The 15,948-nt window shown below is 48.2% G+C and overlaps 1 protein-coding gene across 28 annotated transcripts in view; it reads right to left on the reverse strand.

Annotated features, from left to right (window-relative positions):
- CLASP1 (cytoplasmic linker associated protein 1) overlaps positions 1-15,948 on the reverse strand; it is a 270,587-nt gene that overhangs the window by 22,126 nt on the left and 232,513 nt on the right. For 16 of the 28 annotated variants that reach the window (XM_058715563.1, XM_058715562.1, XM_058715553.1 and 13 more), the window contains 5 exons: positions 15,611-15,727; positions 11,016-11,166; positions 6,744-6,990; positions 3,586-3,776; positions 1,691-1,819 (listed from right to left, as the gene is read on the reverse strand). In XM_058715563.1, coding sequence (XP_058571546.1) covers positions 1,691-1,819; positions 3,586-3,776; positions 6,744-6,990; positions 11,016-11,166; positions 15,611-15,727 — 835 coding nt within the window. The remainder of the gene's footprint in view (positions 1-1,690; positions 1,820-3,585; positions 3,777-6,743; positions 6,991-11,015; positions 11,167-15,610; positions 15,728-15,948) is intronic. The other 12 variants (XM_058715571.1, XM_058715570.1, XM_058715568.1 and 9 more) reach the window with 1 other exon arrangement.

Genomic DNA, 15,948 nt, shown 5'->3' on the forward strand with positions numbered 1-15,948 from the left:
TCAACAGGTTAAAAACGTATCTATCACTTAGGGCGCCTGGGTGGCTCAGTCGGCTGGGCGTCCGACTTCAGCTCGGGTCATGATCTTGCGGTTTATGGGTTTGAGCCCCGCATCGGGCTCTGTGCTAACAGCTCGGAGCCTGGAGCCTGCTTCGGATTCTGTGTCTCCCTTCTCTGTCCCTCCTCCACTTGTGCTCTGTCTCTTAAAAATGAATAAATGTAAAAAAAACCAAACAAAAACGTATCTATCACTTTATGAACCTGTGTTGTGCCAGGCCCATCAGGTGGAGATGCCTAGACAGAGCGCAAGACCCCTACCCTTGTTGAGCCTGCAATTGTGGTGCGGGTTTCAGGAGATCAAACCTGTCACCGCTGGGCAGCCACATAAGCTGCTAAACAGAGAAACAGCACAATTTGGGGTCCAGATTCTTTTTGTTGACGTATTCTTGCCATTCCCTTAATCCACGAGTGTGCCCATGAGAATCACGTGTGAGCCACGAGACTCAACTAAGCAGGTTATTCTCACTTGGGGTCCAATCCATCGAGGTTTTCTAATGTTCTAAGTATGCAGTCCAATTTCCCACAGTGCCTTTGATTGGAAAGGCGTTACTGAAACCATCTGTATTTCACTGTTCTCTGTAGGTCTCTAGGCACTCGAAGGACTGGTGAGCCCAAGGTGCTGGACAAGGCAACGAGCAACCAGCTGGACTTACTGCGGATCCAATCAGAGCCTGTCGTAAGTGTGCGGGGCACAGAAACACATTTTTCCAACTCTCCAGTAGGCGTCTGAGGTGCCAGGACAGTTGTTAGCATTTCACACGTTCAGGAGCGAGGAAAGGCAGGACATGGCTGCCTCCATTCATCCTGAACTTGCAGAGAGGGGCACACTGAGAGGGGAGGGGAGGGAGGAAGACCGACAGGTATATGTAGCACCTCTGTCGTCACTGGCCATGTCATTCAATTCTCACAAGAAACTGTGACAACGTCCTCCTCCACCTTATCCACAAGCACACTGAGACGCGGAAGCTGAAAGAACCTGTCCGAGGTCGTGGAGCAAGGAAGCGTGGGTTCCAGCACTTGCACATCTGTCTCTCGAGCCAACCTCGATCTCCCAACAACAGTCTGGCAGGTGCCGAATGCCACCAGGAAAACGGCAGCCCCCTCCTTCTGACCACAGCAATTGGGAACCACCGACCAGGAAATCCCTGAGGACAGGTCAGGCCTGCTGTACATGTGGGAGTCAGGAACCTACCAAGTGGCACCAGGCCCTGAATGGCACCTGGGCTCAGCTGCCACACCAGCACTGGGACTGTCACCCTGAACCACGGCCTGGGCTGAGCTCTAAGGGAGCGACTCTTTTTTTGTTTCACATTTTTTTTTTTAAGCTTACTTATTTATTTTTGAGAGAGAGCGAAAGAGAGAGAGCAGGGGAGGCACACAGAAAGAATCCCAAGCAGGCTCCATGCTGACAGCAGAGAGCCCGACGTGGGGCTCAAACTCACGAACGGTGAGATCACGACCTGAGCGAGAAGCGGACACTTAACTGACTGAGCCCCCCACCCCACCAGGTGCCCCCCAAAGGGAGCGACTCCTAGTCAGGCTGCACACTGATCCACACCCCTCTCTCCCCACACCCTCACTGCACCCCCAGGCCTGTCTGCTCGGCACTCCTGGGCCAGAGGCCGGCTTACCTCCTTATGGGAGTCTTTGTGGGCTTCCAGAGTCTTCATAATCGTCAGCTCGGCATAGTTCTTAAATCTTGCGGGCTGGTTTCTCAGAATTTCCCGTAGAACTCTCAATGCTAGTGCTCGGATGGAATGCTGGAGTACAAGAGGAAAGGAAGACGTCAGCAAACAACACAGTGCTTCACTGAACATACTAGCCAGAAGCGCCCGGCACGGCCAGGCACCCAGCCCTGGGCTCCCCTGGCATCTTGCTGGCACCTAATGCAGGTCACATTGCAAACGTGGCACAGGCTGAGACAGCCAGTCCCGTGAGGCAGGTGCTATGCCTACACTGACATTCCCAGGACCCAGCACCTAAGACCTGAGGAAGGTTTCTGGAATGAGCCAAAAGAGGACCAAATGAGACCGAATGAGGACAATACATCTACGTTCATTATCAATCTCCTGGAGGATTTCCACGTTTTTTGAGATGTCGGTATGCAAATTACCCTTTGGTAAAGAACAGGTAACAAGCATCTAACCACTTCATCAACACGGCCTGTAAGACAGCCACAGACCTGTCTTTACTCCCGACCTTCTGTGTGATGAGATCACGGGGGAGGGTCGTGTGTACACGCCTCGAGGTGTCTGAGGCCCAAGCTGTGCCATTTGAAGGAAAACCGTTCCACACGGGCTCCTGATCTCAGTAAAAGAAAAGGGGTTTACACCAAACTGAGCCAAAAACTACATCCTGATTGTTGGTCACTCGTCTGTGCTATTGGCTCACTAATGGACCATCTACCTGCTCTCTACGTGAGATCACCCTATCTCCCAACACAGCCTGACCAAGCAGGCTGTAAGGGAAGTGACTGTAGCTCCTTCATCACTGTACTTCTGTCTGTCCCCACCCTCCTCCATCACTGTACTTCTGTCTGTCCCCACCCTCCGCCAAACCATTAACCCGAAGCATCAGAAAGCAATCAGAGCCACCGCATTCGCCGGCCCCCTGTGCACCCGTCTTCCATCAGAGTCACCATCAACGTGACCCTGAGAGGGACCTTCACCGTGGGCTGTGTTGAGCTTCCTCAAAATCCACCTGGTCCTGCCCTTGAGTTCTTCATCACACCTGCTTCGTTATTTCCGCGGCCTCCACAAAGCCCAGTGCACAGGTGGATTTTTACTTCTAGAGTTTCACTCAGACAATTCCAAACATCTGCTGCTGTCTCCGCACAAGGGACCGGCACACAGATAGGAGAAGGCAGGGCTCTGACTAGGTTACTCCCCCCTTTAAGAGTCATCTATGTGGTGCCAGGTGTGGATTACGGACCGGGCATGGTATAAATTCCTCGTTGGTCACACTCAAAGGTCACAGGGCAAAGAGGGCTTTTGATTTAAAAAATAATACAGAAGGTAACAGAAAACAACCCATGCTCCAGAACTGCTTGCTTAACCAGTTAAAATCACTGTTGCTGCTCACAGATGCCGGCTGCATCTACACAGAACCTCAGGGAAGGCAGCATCTAGTAGGGTCTCTTAAAAAATGAACTTCTCTATTTCTCAGTTACGCATGAAACCTAAAACTCACACAGAAAAAAACCTCATTGTAAAAAACCATTCCATGCTAACAAAGGTTTAAGAAATTCTGTGTGAAACAAAGTAACCTGAAGCAGGAACAAGTTTCCCTCAACTCCTACAAACCCCATTACAGAAGAAAACACACATATAAATAAGCTAGGAACGGGGCCCGTCTCTGACAGAAACATGACCTCACTAGCTGGTGCTCAGAAAATATTTGGAAAACGTTTTGATGTAAACAGCAGGCACAGTACAGAAATAAAGCTGAAGCCAAAGTCCAGAACGACAGGACTTAACAGCCCGTCACACGGGAAGGGGGGAACGCAAGGACGAGGAAGGCGCCTCACGTCTTTGTCTCCGAGCGTCTCCAGCAGCAGGAGCAGAATGGTCTTGAAGTGCTCCTCCCAGACGCCCAGGCTGTCTTCCCGGGTGATTTTGAGCAGCTCCAGCAGGGCGCCTTTCCGTTCCTCCACCCGCTCGTTGTGGTTGGACAGCTCTTTCAGAAGGTCAGCCACCAAGTCAGAATGGTCAATGGGCACTGGAGAGACACCGAGACAAAGTCACCTCACAAGGACACCGGGCTGTGGACGCGCCCTCCGCCCGCTCTCCGCTCCCAGAGGCAGCCCCCCTCCATCATTCCTGCTCCGTGCCCTTCACCCTTCTCTGCTGCCCACTCGTGACACCCTTAGCAGGCCGTCTCACCAAACAGGAAAACAGAGATGTGGGAACACGTGTCAAGTACCAATACCAACATCCTTACGCTCCCCCACCATTGTTTTCCCCCTTCGAGTTCAAACAGGAGAAGCCATCTAAAAGTCTCTCCGTGACTGTCCTCCCCCCCCCCCCCCCAAATCTATCTCCACTGCAGCAGCTCCAAGTCAGGCCACCCCTGGACAGTCCCCTCCCGCCGTCACACCCACTGACACGTGCACATTTTCCTCCAGGCCCTCCTCACTGACCCGTCTGACATTCCTTCCCTCCCCGAATGTCCAGAGCTTAGTAACTAGCACAGCAAACAAATACTAATCAAGGTGTTTAGCCTGTGCGTGGACTGTCTACGCACAGACTGAACAACGTGCCAAAACCACTTAGCAAAAGGGCTTCAACCATGAAAGACCTATCCTTTCTCTTCCCATGAACTTAAGAGACCTCAACTCTGAACATTTTCTTTCAATAGAAAGGATGAAAAGGCAAAGACAAATCATTAGGAACTACTTAAATTTGTATTTTCATACTCTCTTTTTTTTTTTAGCTTCTAAGGTGCGAGGGAACAAACACACAGGAAGTTTTTTTTTTTTTTTTTAATTTTTTCTTTTTTTTTTTTTTCAACGTTTTTTATTTATTTTGGGGACAGAGAGAGACAGAGCATGAACGGGGGAGGGGCAGAGAGAGAGGGAGACACAGAATCGGAAACAGGCTCCAGGCTCCGAGCCATCAGCCCAGAGCCTGACGCGGGGCTCGAACCCACGGACCGCGAGATCGTGACCTGGCTGAAGTCAGACGCTTAACCGACTGCGCCACCCAGGCACCCCCACACAGGAAGTTTGAAATGTTAAAGAACACGGGGCGCCTGGGTGGCTCAGTCAGTTGGGCAGCCGACTTCAGCTCAGGTCATGATCTCACGGTCCGTGAGTTTGAGCCCCGTGTCGGGCTCTGGGCTGATGGCTCAGAGCCTGGAGCCTGCTTCCGATTCTGTGTCTCCCTCTCTCTCTGCCCCTCCCCCATTCATGCTCTGGTCTCTCTCTGTCTCAAAAATAAATAAACATTAAAAAAAAAAAAATTAAAAAAAAAAAAAAGAAATGTTAAAGAACTCAATCATTTCCCCCCTGCCTTTCCACTTTTCTCTTTAGGCCTTTTAGTCAGTTGGTAAGCCTTACATAAATTTAGTAAGTTTAGGAAGCCTTTTACGCAGTTGGTAAATAGGGAACAACCAACACCCCAATCTCTGTTCTATCTTAAACAAGACCAACAAATGGGTAAGTTAAATGATGTGTCAACTGTCTGAACAATAAAAGGAAACAGCCCACTACTCCTAAAAAGTGCAATTCATAATAACCACCAAGCCATTAGCCTTGGGCCCAGTGAACAGACACTGGGAATCCCTGGGAATTTACAGGGTTGCTACCCACGGCAAGTAACCACCTGGGCACGTGCCTTCAAACGACTGCAGGACTTCATTTCTGTCTTAGGATCCCATCGCTATTGTGGGGCTTGAACTCACAGCCCTGAGAATAAGAGTCACGTGCTCTGCCAACTATGCCAGGCAGGCGCCCCCCAGTTCCCCTTCTTTTGTGTCCCCACTGAAACCAGCATCTGCTCTAGTGAGGCGCCCCCTCTTTCCAGTGCCATTGTGTTAGGTCTTTTTTCTAGGATAGGCCATGAGTTGCTCTGAGGCCAAGGACTGTGTCTGATTTGCCTCCTTGTCCCCAGCAAGCTATACACTTCATGACACACAGTGAATGCTACCTGTTCAGGGCTCTAATCTAGGGTTCTGATTTAATTCTTCATTTAAAACTGAAAAACAAGACAAAGGCTTGGAAACAAAACGGATATATACGTATATTTAAAAAAAAAAAACAACTATTATGTGAACGTGACAATCAGGTGAAAAAAGAACTAATTAAGTTCCAGACAAAAACAGCATCATTCCAATGCACGCTTACTCACCGGTTACTCAGTAATGGACGCTGGTCTTAACACAAGTGTCAGGAAACAAAGCACGTTGTCAGACTAGTTCTGTTCGTGCCAAGTATGTTATATTTGGGGCAAGTAGCTTAACCCTTCTGAATGTTAGTTTTTTAACCTGTGAAATGGGAATAATCCCTTCTATCTCATCAGATATGTACAGAAAGCAGCTGAGCGGAAAGCACATGGTAATGCAGGAGCTCAGTATATGCCAGATCCCCTCTTTCTGAACTACGAGACAGAAGTCAACCAAAGCAGCTCCAGGAAGGCCTGGTTAAAACGCTGGTGTGAGAGAAAAGCGGGGGGCTCTCAGTGGTGCTACCGGGCCCTCCTTCCATAGCTCAGGGCTGGGAGAGGACACACAGACGCTGAGCCTGTGCTGGGACGGCTTGTGCCTCTGCCTCCCACCCGCTAACTGCTACTCCCCTCGCGCTTCTGACCTCCACTCAGGCCCTTGTGCCTCGCGGAAGCCTTCCCTGAGGGGCACAGCTGACCTCCCTTCACTGCACAGTGTGCAGCCCTAAGTTTGGGTCACCGGTAGTTCCTGGTTTCGTGACTGGCTCTACGAAAGCCAGGCTGCTGGCTTCCAGAGGGCAGGGACTGTGCACGCTTCTGTGCACAGATGTGCCTTCCATGCCTAAGCACATGGTGGGGGCTCAGTAAGTGGCTAAACGAAGGACTGTCTGCATGTGTGTTTGCCCTCTACACCCAGAGCTGCTGTGCCCAGGGAGAGCCACAGAAAGCTCTTCTGGATGGCGGGGGTGGGGTGGGGGTGGGGGGGGTGGGGAGTTGGATGGGGGTCAAGCAAAGAGGAACAAACCATCTCGAAGCTGCTCCATGTCATCATCGAACACGGCCTCCTTCAGGGCTGTCTTGTCATAGGCGTTGATGGTGTCCGAGTAGGGGTAGGGATTGTAGTCTCGCGCCCGCGGCCCAGGGAAGGCGCGGGGGGGCTGGGTGTTGAGGAGGGACGTCTTGTTGTCCAGGGCCGTTCTGCCTCCTTCCACCACATCACTGCCTCCCCGGCCCTCCATGGCAGGCGACGCAACTCCACCATCGCGGGACCCCTGAGGCACGGCACACAGTCAGTTCCTTTTTAGGACTTTTAACAAACTCTTCCTTTACATTTTCAGAAGTATTGGGACAGCCAGATTTCTCCCTTGAAATCTGGCCACTGACCAAAGGATAGTTACTAGGTTTCAATCTGTAAACCATCCAATTCATAAACTACCTGAGCAGGAACTGAACACACTTATGTTTTCCCCTCTCCACTCGCTAATTTACATGTAAAGTCTGTTAATTTACATCTGAAGTCTGTTTTGTAGGTGGTGATGACTTTTTACTTAAATGTTTCTTTAAAAAAATTTTTTTTTTAAATGTTTATTTTTGAGAAAGGGAGAGAGAGGGAAAGAGAGAGACAGAGAGAGAGAGAGAGAGAGAGAGAGAGAGAGGACAAGTGGGGGAGGGGGCAGAGAGAGAGGGAGACACAGAATCCGAAGCAGGCTCCAGGCTCTGAGCTGTCAGCCCAGAGCTCGATGCAGGGCTTGAACTCACAAGCTGTGAGATCATGACCTGAGCCAAAGTCAGATCCTTAACCGACTGAGCCACCCAGGCACCCCTAAAAAAAATTCTTACTTTCTAAACTTGTATATTTAAACCAGTCCTTATCTTCGTGCAGACTTTGCAGAGTGGGAATCACGGCACACATTCTGTCATATATTTTGCTTTTCTCATAGTGTAAGAATGTCCCGTGTAAATAAAGTATTTAATAACATATTGTTTAATGGGGCGCCTGGGTGGCTCAGTCGGTTAAGCGGCCGACTTCGGATCAGGTCATGATCTTGCGGTCCGTGAGTTTGAGCCCCACGTCAGGCTCTGTGCTGACCGCTCAGAGCCTGGAGCCTGTTTCGGATTCTGTGTCTCCCTCTCTCTCTGACCCTCCCCCGTTCATGCTCTCTCTCTGTCTCAAAAATAAAGTAAACGTTAAAAAAAAAATTAAAAAAAAAATAACATATTGTTTAATCACACCACTATTTCTACTTGTGTTCTAGTAAGATTTACTCAACCATTCCCCTTCTACTGTTTTTTTTTAATGCTTCTATTTTTTGCTATTATAGACAACTCTGAAATAAACTACACTGTAACATAATACCTTTCTTACCTTTTGCTGCATTTGTTATTTAGCACAGATTGCCAAAAGTTACATTACTTGATAAAGGATATGAAACTTAAAATCACCTATGCCGAATATAATTTTACTTAGCTCCAAAGAAACTGTATCAAGTTCCCATGCCACCAATATTACACTAGTTCCCTCATATCCTGAAGCATTAAATATTCTAATTTCTACCCGAAACAAAGCGGAACAATTTAGAAATAAAGTGGAGCCTCAAATGTATGTTTGCTGCATTTCTGTAATCACCCATAAGGATGGACTTTCTCCTGCAAGTTGAACGTTTTCATCTCTGCTTTGGGGAACTGTCTTCCTAGTGGCTCTGACATTCATCCTTATGGAGGTCTGTCTTATTACACTGGGTCACTTATCAAACCAAAGAGGTACACTGGCTCCCGAGTCTTTCACACATAATGCATTTTCACACCCAGCCCAGCTTCTTTGCTCACACTCCGTTAATCAGCAGCTAAGATCGTGAATTTCGAACCTGTTCAACAATTTCCACTTCGTCCTCTCATGTTCCCCTATCCTGCCACCAACCCTGCTGTCTGGCCTGGGGGCTCCTGCACCCCATCCTGCCGATCCCACCAATGACAATCCTGCTTCCATGCCTCGCCTGCTACCTTCACTCGGCAAGCTTCACCCCTTTCAACTTCGCCAGAGAATTTTTATGCTTTGAAAAAGCAGAAATCACTCAAATGTTCCAAAACAGGGCACTGAGTACATGATTGTGGTATCCATGTGACGAATTCTCACCTGACCATAAAAATTCCCACAGGAGAATGCAGACGGGGGGGAAAGTGCTCACATGCTACATTCAACAGAATGCACACCGTGATGTCACTTGCATCAAAAACAAACAAAAACACGCTACCGCCTTCTCCAAGCATACAGATGCATAAATATATATAAAGAAATAGAAAAATATACACGAAAGCATCCACCTTCTCTTAGGGCCTCTATTGTTCCTAGCAGGGCTTCGGATTCCCTAATTTGAGCCCCTCGCTCCCCACAGGTGTTCTGGAAGCCCTTTTCCACTCTCCTCACCACAGCTGAACTCCCAGAGTCAGGTCGGCCTCTTTCTGCTGCCCACAGAAAGTGGGAGCGGTCAGTGGGGATGCCCTCCACTTCCTGGCCCCACATCAACCCAGCCCACCCTGCTTCCCAGCTACGGTCACCAGTGCCCAGAGTGCCTCCCCTGCCATGTCCTCAAGGACCCGTGTCCACCAACCACCCACGCCCTGCCACGGCATCGTCCACACTTTTCTCCTAACTGGTCCCATGTGCATTCAGACGGGGCAGGTCTCCCCGGGGAAAAGGTCCTGGATGATCCCTCCTCAATGTCCAGGTTGTTACTCAAGCTGGTCCTCAACCCACTGCACTCTGCTTTCCACGCTCAACTCTGCTCTGAACGGTGCTCACAAAACAGATGGGGCTCCTGGAAGAAACTAGATCTGGAAACCGTAGACCAGGACTGTGCGTAAAGTTTATTTGAGAAGAAGAACATGGAAATCCAAACCGTGGGTCCATTCTCCAAAGAAGAGGACGTGGCTCTAGATCAGAACAATGGTGAATAAATGTGTGTTTTATATACTTTCAGCTAAAATACAGTATTTGTAAATATTGTAAAAAAAATAAAGAAATAAAAAAAAATCCAGCGGAGTCCTTTCCCTTCGTCTGACCGGTCGCTGTCTTTGCAGCATCACCTCTTTGGCTACAAGGCCTTTCCCAAAGTTTCCTTTAAATTCTCTGACACCCCACTCTCCTGGTCTCCCATGCAATAATAACCTGTAGCCCTTCTCCCAAGTCCTCTTCTTCCGTCTTTCCCTTTAGTGTTGATGCTCCCCAGGATTTTGTCCTTACCCTTTACTTGGTTGATTTCACTCACTTTCTAGTTACCATCAGGCAACCAGTCAACGTCTCTCAATGTTTCATCTCCGGGCCGAGTGGCCAGCCTGAACTGCAGACTGGTATCTGCAAAGGCCTAAGGAGTATGTGTGCTTGGATACTCCCTATGTCCCCCAAGTCACACACATCCAAAACTGAACTCATTAAGTTCCAAAGGGGTTAATACACATTTTTTCTCCTTCTGTGATATGATCTCACTGAACGGCACAAGCACCTAACAGTTCTAGCCAGAGACTTCGGACTCTTGTTATTTCAGCTCATGCCTTACCGACCCCACTTCCTCCAGAGTCATTCTCCATCTCAGAGGGGCAGCAGGTTTCCTAAAATTTTAAGTGTGACCACGCCACTTCCTTGGTTAAAAACCTCCAGTGACCCCCGAGTGGAGTCAGACACCAGCAGGAAAGGGAATACCCTTCCTGAGCCAACCCTTGCAGCCTCCTCCCCAAACCTGGCCACCAACACGACAGGCCCGCTCTCTGCACACCAGCCACTGCAAAGAGAACTCATGCCATGCCCCCTGCCACCTCTCTGCTTTCTCCCAGGCCCGTCCTCCTATCTGACCACACACTCCCCTCGACCTCTGCTTCACGCGGCTCCGAGGACAGCACCACCTCTGAGCACCGGGACTGGCCCAGCCTGACTCATCAGTACTGAGCCCTGCCTGCTCCCGCCGCACCACCACTCCCCACGGATCTGCCTGTCTCTGCAGGAACTACAGCTCCCAGAGAACCACGCTGCTTTCTGATTCAGGCCTACTATTTTCATCACGTCACAGGAACAAAAATATGTCCAGGATAAACAAAGGCAAACAGGGGGGACAAGATAGTTTACAATCTTCACAAAGAGAGCTGGGGGTCACTCAAAATTTTATAAAGTTGCCTCGGGCCTCTTAAGATAATACCCTTCTAGCTACAAGACACAAATGATGATGAAGCTCAGTGTTCACGTAGTCAGTCCTCAGAGTTCTCACTTCACCGAAATACAGTTCTCTGTTAGCCCGGGGATACTTACAATGTCACAGTCCTTTTTGCCATCTCGCTTAATTGGCTCGTTCAGATCCTCTTGGCTTCGAAAACTAAACTTTTCAATGGCTTCTGTAACTCCACGCAGAGAACTGTAAATTTCTTCAGAGTTCAGGTTCTCTGTATCATATTCCAGCATGCTAAAGGATCAAAAGATATTGTATTTCTTAAATTGAAGCACATGCATAAATTTGAGGCATGGGTATAAATTACTTCCAACAGTTTATGGAGTGAGGTATAATTACAATTTCGTGTCTTTAGGCAAGTTGGAATGAAAAGGAGACACCTGTTAGAGTGCCACCACTGGACAACTGCACGTGTTCCTTGTCAAACCAGGCCCCAAACACATCACATCAGCACTCGGTAAGACCCGGTGGGGGGCACAGCAATAACCACAAGAATGCAAGAACTCAAAGGGTGACAACTGGTGACAATGCACGAGGTAATGAAAGTGGAAAAATAACTTTCGTATCTTGAAGATGGAAACAAGGAGTCTGGTTGTTACTGGTCTCAAATGTACAAACGGGTAAGAGGGGTGGGCATTTCAAAATAAAGCTAGTGTCACAAGCAAGTTTCAGAGGGGCAAAGCTAACGACCTCACAAGACTGGGTAATGCTCACCGGGGTTAGAAACTTGTGAAGTAAAACCCTACGTTCAAAAACGATTCCAAGTTAGATCCACCCTACTGAAAGGCTCCCGACAGCCTCTCTCGTGCCATCTAACCCAGGAGCTTGCTGTGAATATCAAACTCTTCCAAGGTGCTGACATTTTGCATTTTATAATAAAAACAGATCTTATACAGATGAGTCACGTTCCTAGATGGATGTCTAGAAGTATTTCAAAAAGCAAGAAACGTTCGTCCCTTACAGAAAAGTGATGCCAACGATTGTTCCTTTAGTGGGCTGAGCAGAGCAAAATCAGAAACTAAGCAAAAATCCCAAGTAGCCTTTGGGTGTCATGTATAGGGTGTCAACAGGCAGCCTTTCACGGTCCGGAGAGTGCACGGAAGAGGGTCCCGAGAACAGCCCGCCGTCCCTCACCGAGAGTATCCAAGAAAAGCACAGGATAAAGCACAGCATAAAGAAGGCAAAACATGAAGCAACAGTCAACCAAGGGTAAAGGCAAAACAACTGTGTTCATTTGAGTGTCACGTGTTTCAAACAAACTCGAAGAGAAGATCAGATGAGTTGGTCTAAGTGAACTTCCACAAAGTCTTGGAGCTACCCTGAGGATTGCTAGGGACAAAGAATCCTTGGGTGTGTTTAAGTGAGCATTCGACAACATCATTCAGGACTAAAGACACGCAGTCTTTCGTTCTTCAAAAGAAGTAACTGAAACTAGACCATCGCTGGCAGGAACCTTTCCTACGTGCGACACAACCAACCCTGTACATTCTCACAAGAGGCTGTTTCCTGTAGCTTAACAAACAAATGATATTTACTAAGCCCCCCTCGCCACCTTTTCTTTTCTTTCTTCTTTAATGGTTTGGGCAGATGAGCAAGATAAGAGGTCGACGGTCCTCACTTGGGAGGAGCCAGACCTCTACTGGCTCGAGGTTGGAACCATCCAGGTGTTTTCTGTGGCTGGACACGTCCTGCTGGGGCACAACATCTGAACTCACCTTTGGAGATGGGAGCTATTTGCCTAAAATTGCAAAACTCGCCCAGATAGAACTTTCTTGTTTTCTGATGAATGAAAGAAAATCTATACCCCAACTGTGCTTGGAGAGCTCACAAAAATACATGCCAACTCAAAGACGGGCTCTGGCAGCAAACACAAAGAAATGTGAATGAACATGTTAACAGCTAAAGTCCCATGTATATACTGACGGGAAGTGGAAGGAAAAACCTGAATGGAATTCAAGATGTCAACCCCTGCTAAGTTCATAAGGTTGTCTGTCTATGGGGCAACATCACTTTAATGTGAAGAAAGCGTGACCGAGGAGCACAGGGGGTCGGTCCCTGCCCCTCCTTTCCAGAACAACACAATACCAGCTTCCATGGGAGCAAAGGCATTTATACATCTGGCCAGTACACTATTTTTTATATATAAAGGCTATGACTCAAACAAAAAATTATGTATACGAGATGTAAAAAAGATGCCTTAAAATACTTTTAATCACAACAACCAAAAATAATAGCATAGCCCATGCAAAAAAGGAAAAAAAAACAACTGAAAGAATGACAGATGGACAAGAGCAAGTCTGGCGGAACGTTCAGCTTTTTAAGGGATGTCACAATATTATTTTCCATATGTCGCTTCAGATAACATTAGCTTTCACTTCATTCATCTCATTATTCGTAACCTCAATGGCCTTAAAATATTTCACTTCCGTTCACAGAACTTTATAGCCTCGTCTCAAAATAAGAAAATAAAGGATTCTGCCAGTTAATGCTCCTCCTTCTTACTTTCAATTAATAGTGAGGAGTACACGTGTGTGACCAGCTGCAATCCGGGGTGACACTTCTTTTAGACTTGAGGTTTGAAGTATCTCCTTGGTACGAAGCTAAAACTGTGAGCGGCAGGTGAGAGACGGCATTGCTTTTCTCCAACATGAACCAGATAACGTTACTTTCTTCGCTAGTTCATGTTTTGGCATTTGTTTTTTTCCGAATCGATGCCTACGAGCCCTCATTTTGTAGGGAAAAAGTTAATTCCCACGAAAGCTGTCATCGGGGAATCCCAGATACTGGGGCCCCGGCCAGCAGAACATAAGAGAGCACAGCAAGAGGGACGCAGTGGCTTTCTCAGAGGAGGCTTTGCTTAGGTAGACCCTAGTCTGCCACCTGCCCCCTAGCTCAGAGATGTAATCCTTTAGTTACAGGCCAGCTCCCGGTCTTCTGTAAACACTGCGATTAGACCCCAGAGGGTTTCCTTAGAATTCTTCAGATTAGGAAGAGTTGCTCAATGGGTCAATATTCACTGGCCTAAGGTCAGGCCATGCCACCCAACACTGGGGCAGAATAGAGCTCTGGACCTGCCCTGTTGTAAAGGGACCATATCAAGGGTGGGGAGATGGGTGAGGTCAGGTCTCCAAGAACAGAGACACCAGAGGCAGGAAGGTTGCTTTCTCAGATTTTCCTCTTTTGTCATTTTGTAGGGAAAATATGTCTGCAGTGGGAAGGACACTAAGATTCTAGGTATGGAACTAGGATAATCATTCCGTGTTATGCCATCAACACAGTTTTGACAGAGAGCAAAGAGACAAAGGTTTCCTCTTATTTTTATGTAACGGACCGGTTTTTCTAAATGTAAAAGTCTCTTGTCAATGCTCTCTCCCTCCGATGGCCAACAAAAGTTATGGGTATTTATTAGCATCAGCTGTGTTACTGTGTATGTGTGAAGGACGATTCTGGAAATGGGGTCTTGAGAGTGGCTGTTAGGGCACACAGGTCAGTGTACTGGAAGACAGTCATAAATGGGACTTCTACTTCGAAGCCTGGCTCATCTTTTTTTTTAAAAAAGGAAGTAAAGCGACACAGTTCATTAACATTGACCACAGCAGTGGTCACATTGTTGCTGTGCCTTTTCCCTAACCTTGCATATCTAGTAACAGTCATTATAGGATTCTCTGAACGCTCGGGAAGCTACTCTTAGAGCTATAAGAGTTTCAAAAGAAAGGTGTTGTTAAAACCCGACACAGTGGACTTGTTCATATGTACAGCTTCATTGTGCTGAGTGGACTTGTTCATATGTACAGCTTCATTGTGCTGAGGACACAAAAGTAGAAACGTAAAGCTTCTGTGCAAAAGCTATCTGTGAAGCATTCAGAAGTAGCAGACCTTTTTCTGTTTTGTTTTTACCCCATCCTATCAGAGGGTACAAACTCATTGTGCACAGCACAAAGATGGCTGAACTGCCCTATGCTCTGCTCATGCAGTTATAGGCTTCAAGGGAAGGGGTCCTCTGATCTTTGGACCTTTATAATAAGCACCTAAAGGACTCTCAAGCAGTAATCTAAAGGAATCCATGGGCCCTACTTTGTCCCACTGATCTACCATCTGTCTTAAATCTGAAGGAAGCCCCACCTCCTTCTTCTAGATACCGACCCCTCCACTGCCTAGAGGCAAGGGCACCTCAGTGAGATGCAGCAGTGAAAACCTCCTGACTTCCCCTTCTGGATCAGACTATCGCCACGTGAGGGTACCTTATGCAAGAAAGCAGTCCACGTCATCAACAGCAGGACGAGCGCTACAGGTACAGTTTGGGACAGGGCAGGTCTCATTTGCTTCTGGGTGGGAATGCCTTGTCTGCTTGAGAAGAATACGAAGGAAACTGTGCCCCTCTCGCCTGCCTCGACTGCACGGCACTGCCCCGGCACCTTTTGGGGTGGGGGGCTCAGCTCTGCCTGGGCCACAGTGGGTGCTGACGGATTTGGCCAGTTGATGAAACAGTCATCTGTCCCTGGGCCACGGCAGGAGCTGCACTCATGCGGGTCGACAGAGACCATGCGCCTGCTCACACTTCTCACCAAGGCTCTACTCCTGCTCATCTAAGCCAGAGGCTTTCCACAAGACCTGAGACGACCCTGGGAAGGCAATAATATTGTGACACCTCGGACAAGGTTAACAGGTAGCTTGTTACCTGGGAGAGTAAGAGCGCCTGAGAGTCTTGTGGGAGGGAGCGGTGGGAATGGAGTTAGGCTGAGAAAAGGGAGGTGGGTGCTTCGATAGCCCATCGGCACTCCAACCCCATAACCGACTGCAGTGATCAGAAGAGGAGAATCAGAGAGAGACAACACAAGGCAACGGGGAGGGGAGGGGGGAGGGGACAGGAAGACACGATATCCTGAATGTCTTCCGGTCTCCTCCTTCCTTGACCAGGCTCTGTCAGAGTTAACTGCAGCAAAATGTACACTTCACCATACAGAGGAAAACCGAACAAATTTTGTTTTACAGTTTGGCCCCTGATGAGGCTGCTTT

Source organism: Neofelis nebulosa, chromosome 2 (genome assembly GCF_028018385.1).
Source record: "Neofelis nebulosa isolate mNeoNeb1 chromosome 2, mNeoNeb1.pri, whole genome shotgun sequence".
Lineage (NCBI taxonomy): Eukaryota > Metazoa > Chordata > Mammalia > Carnivora > Felidae > Neofelis > Neofelis nebulosa.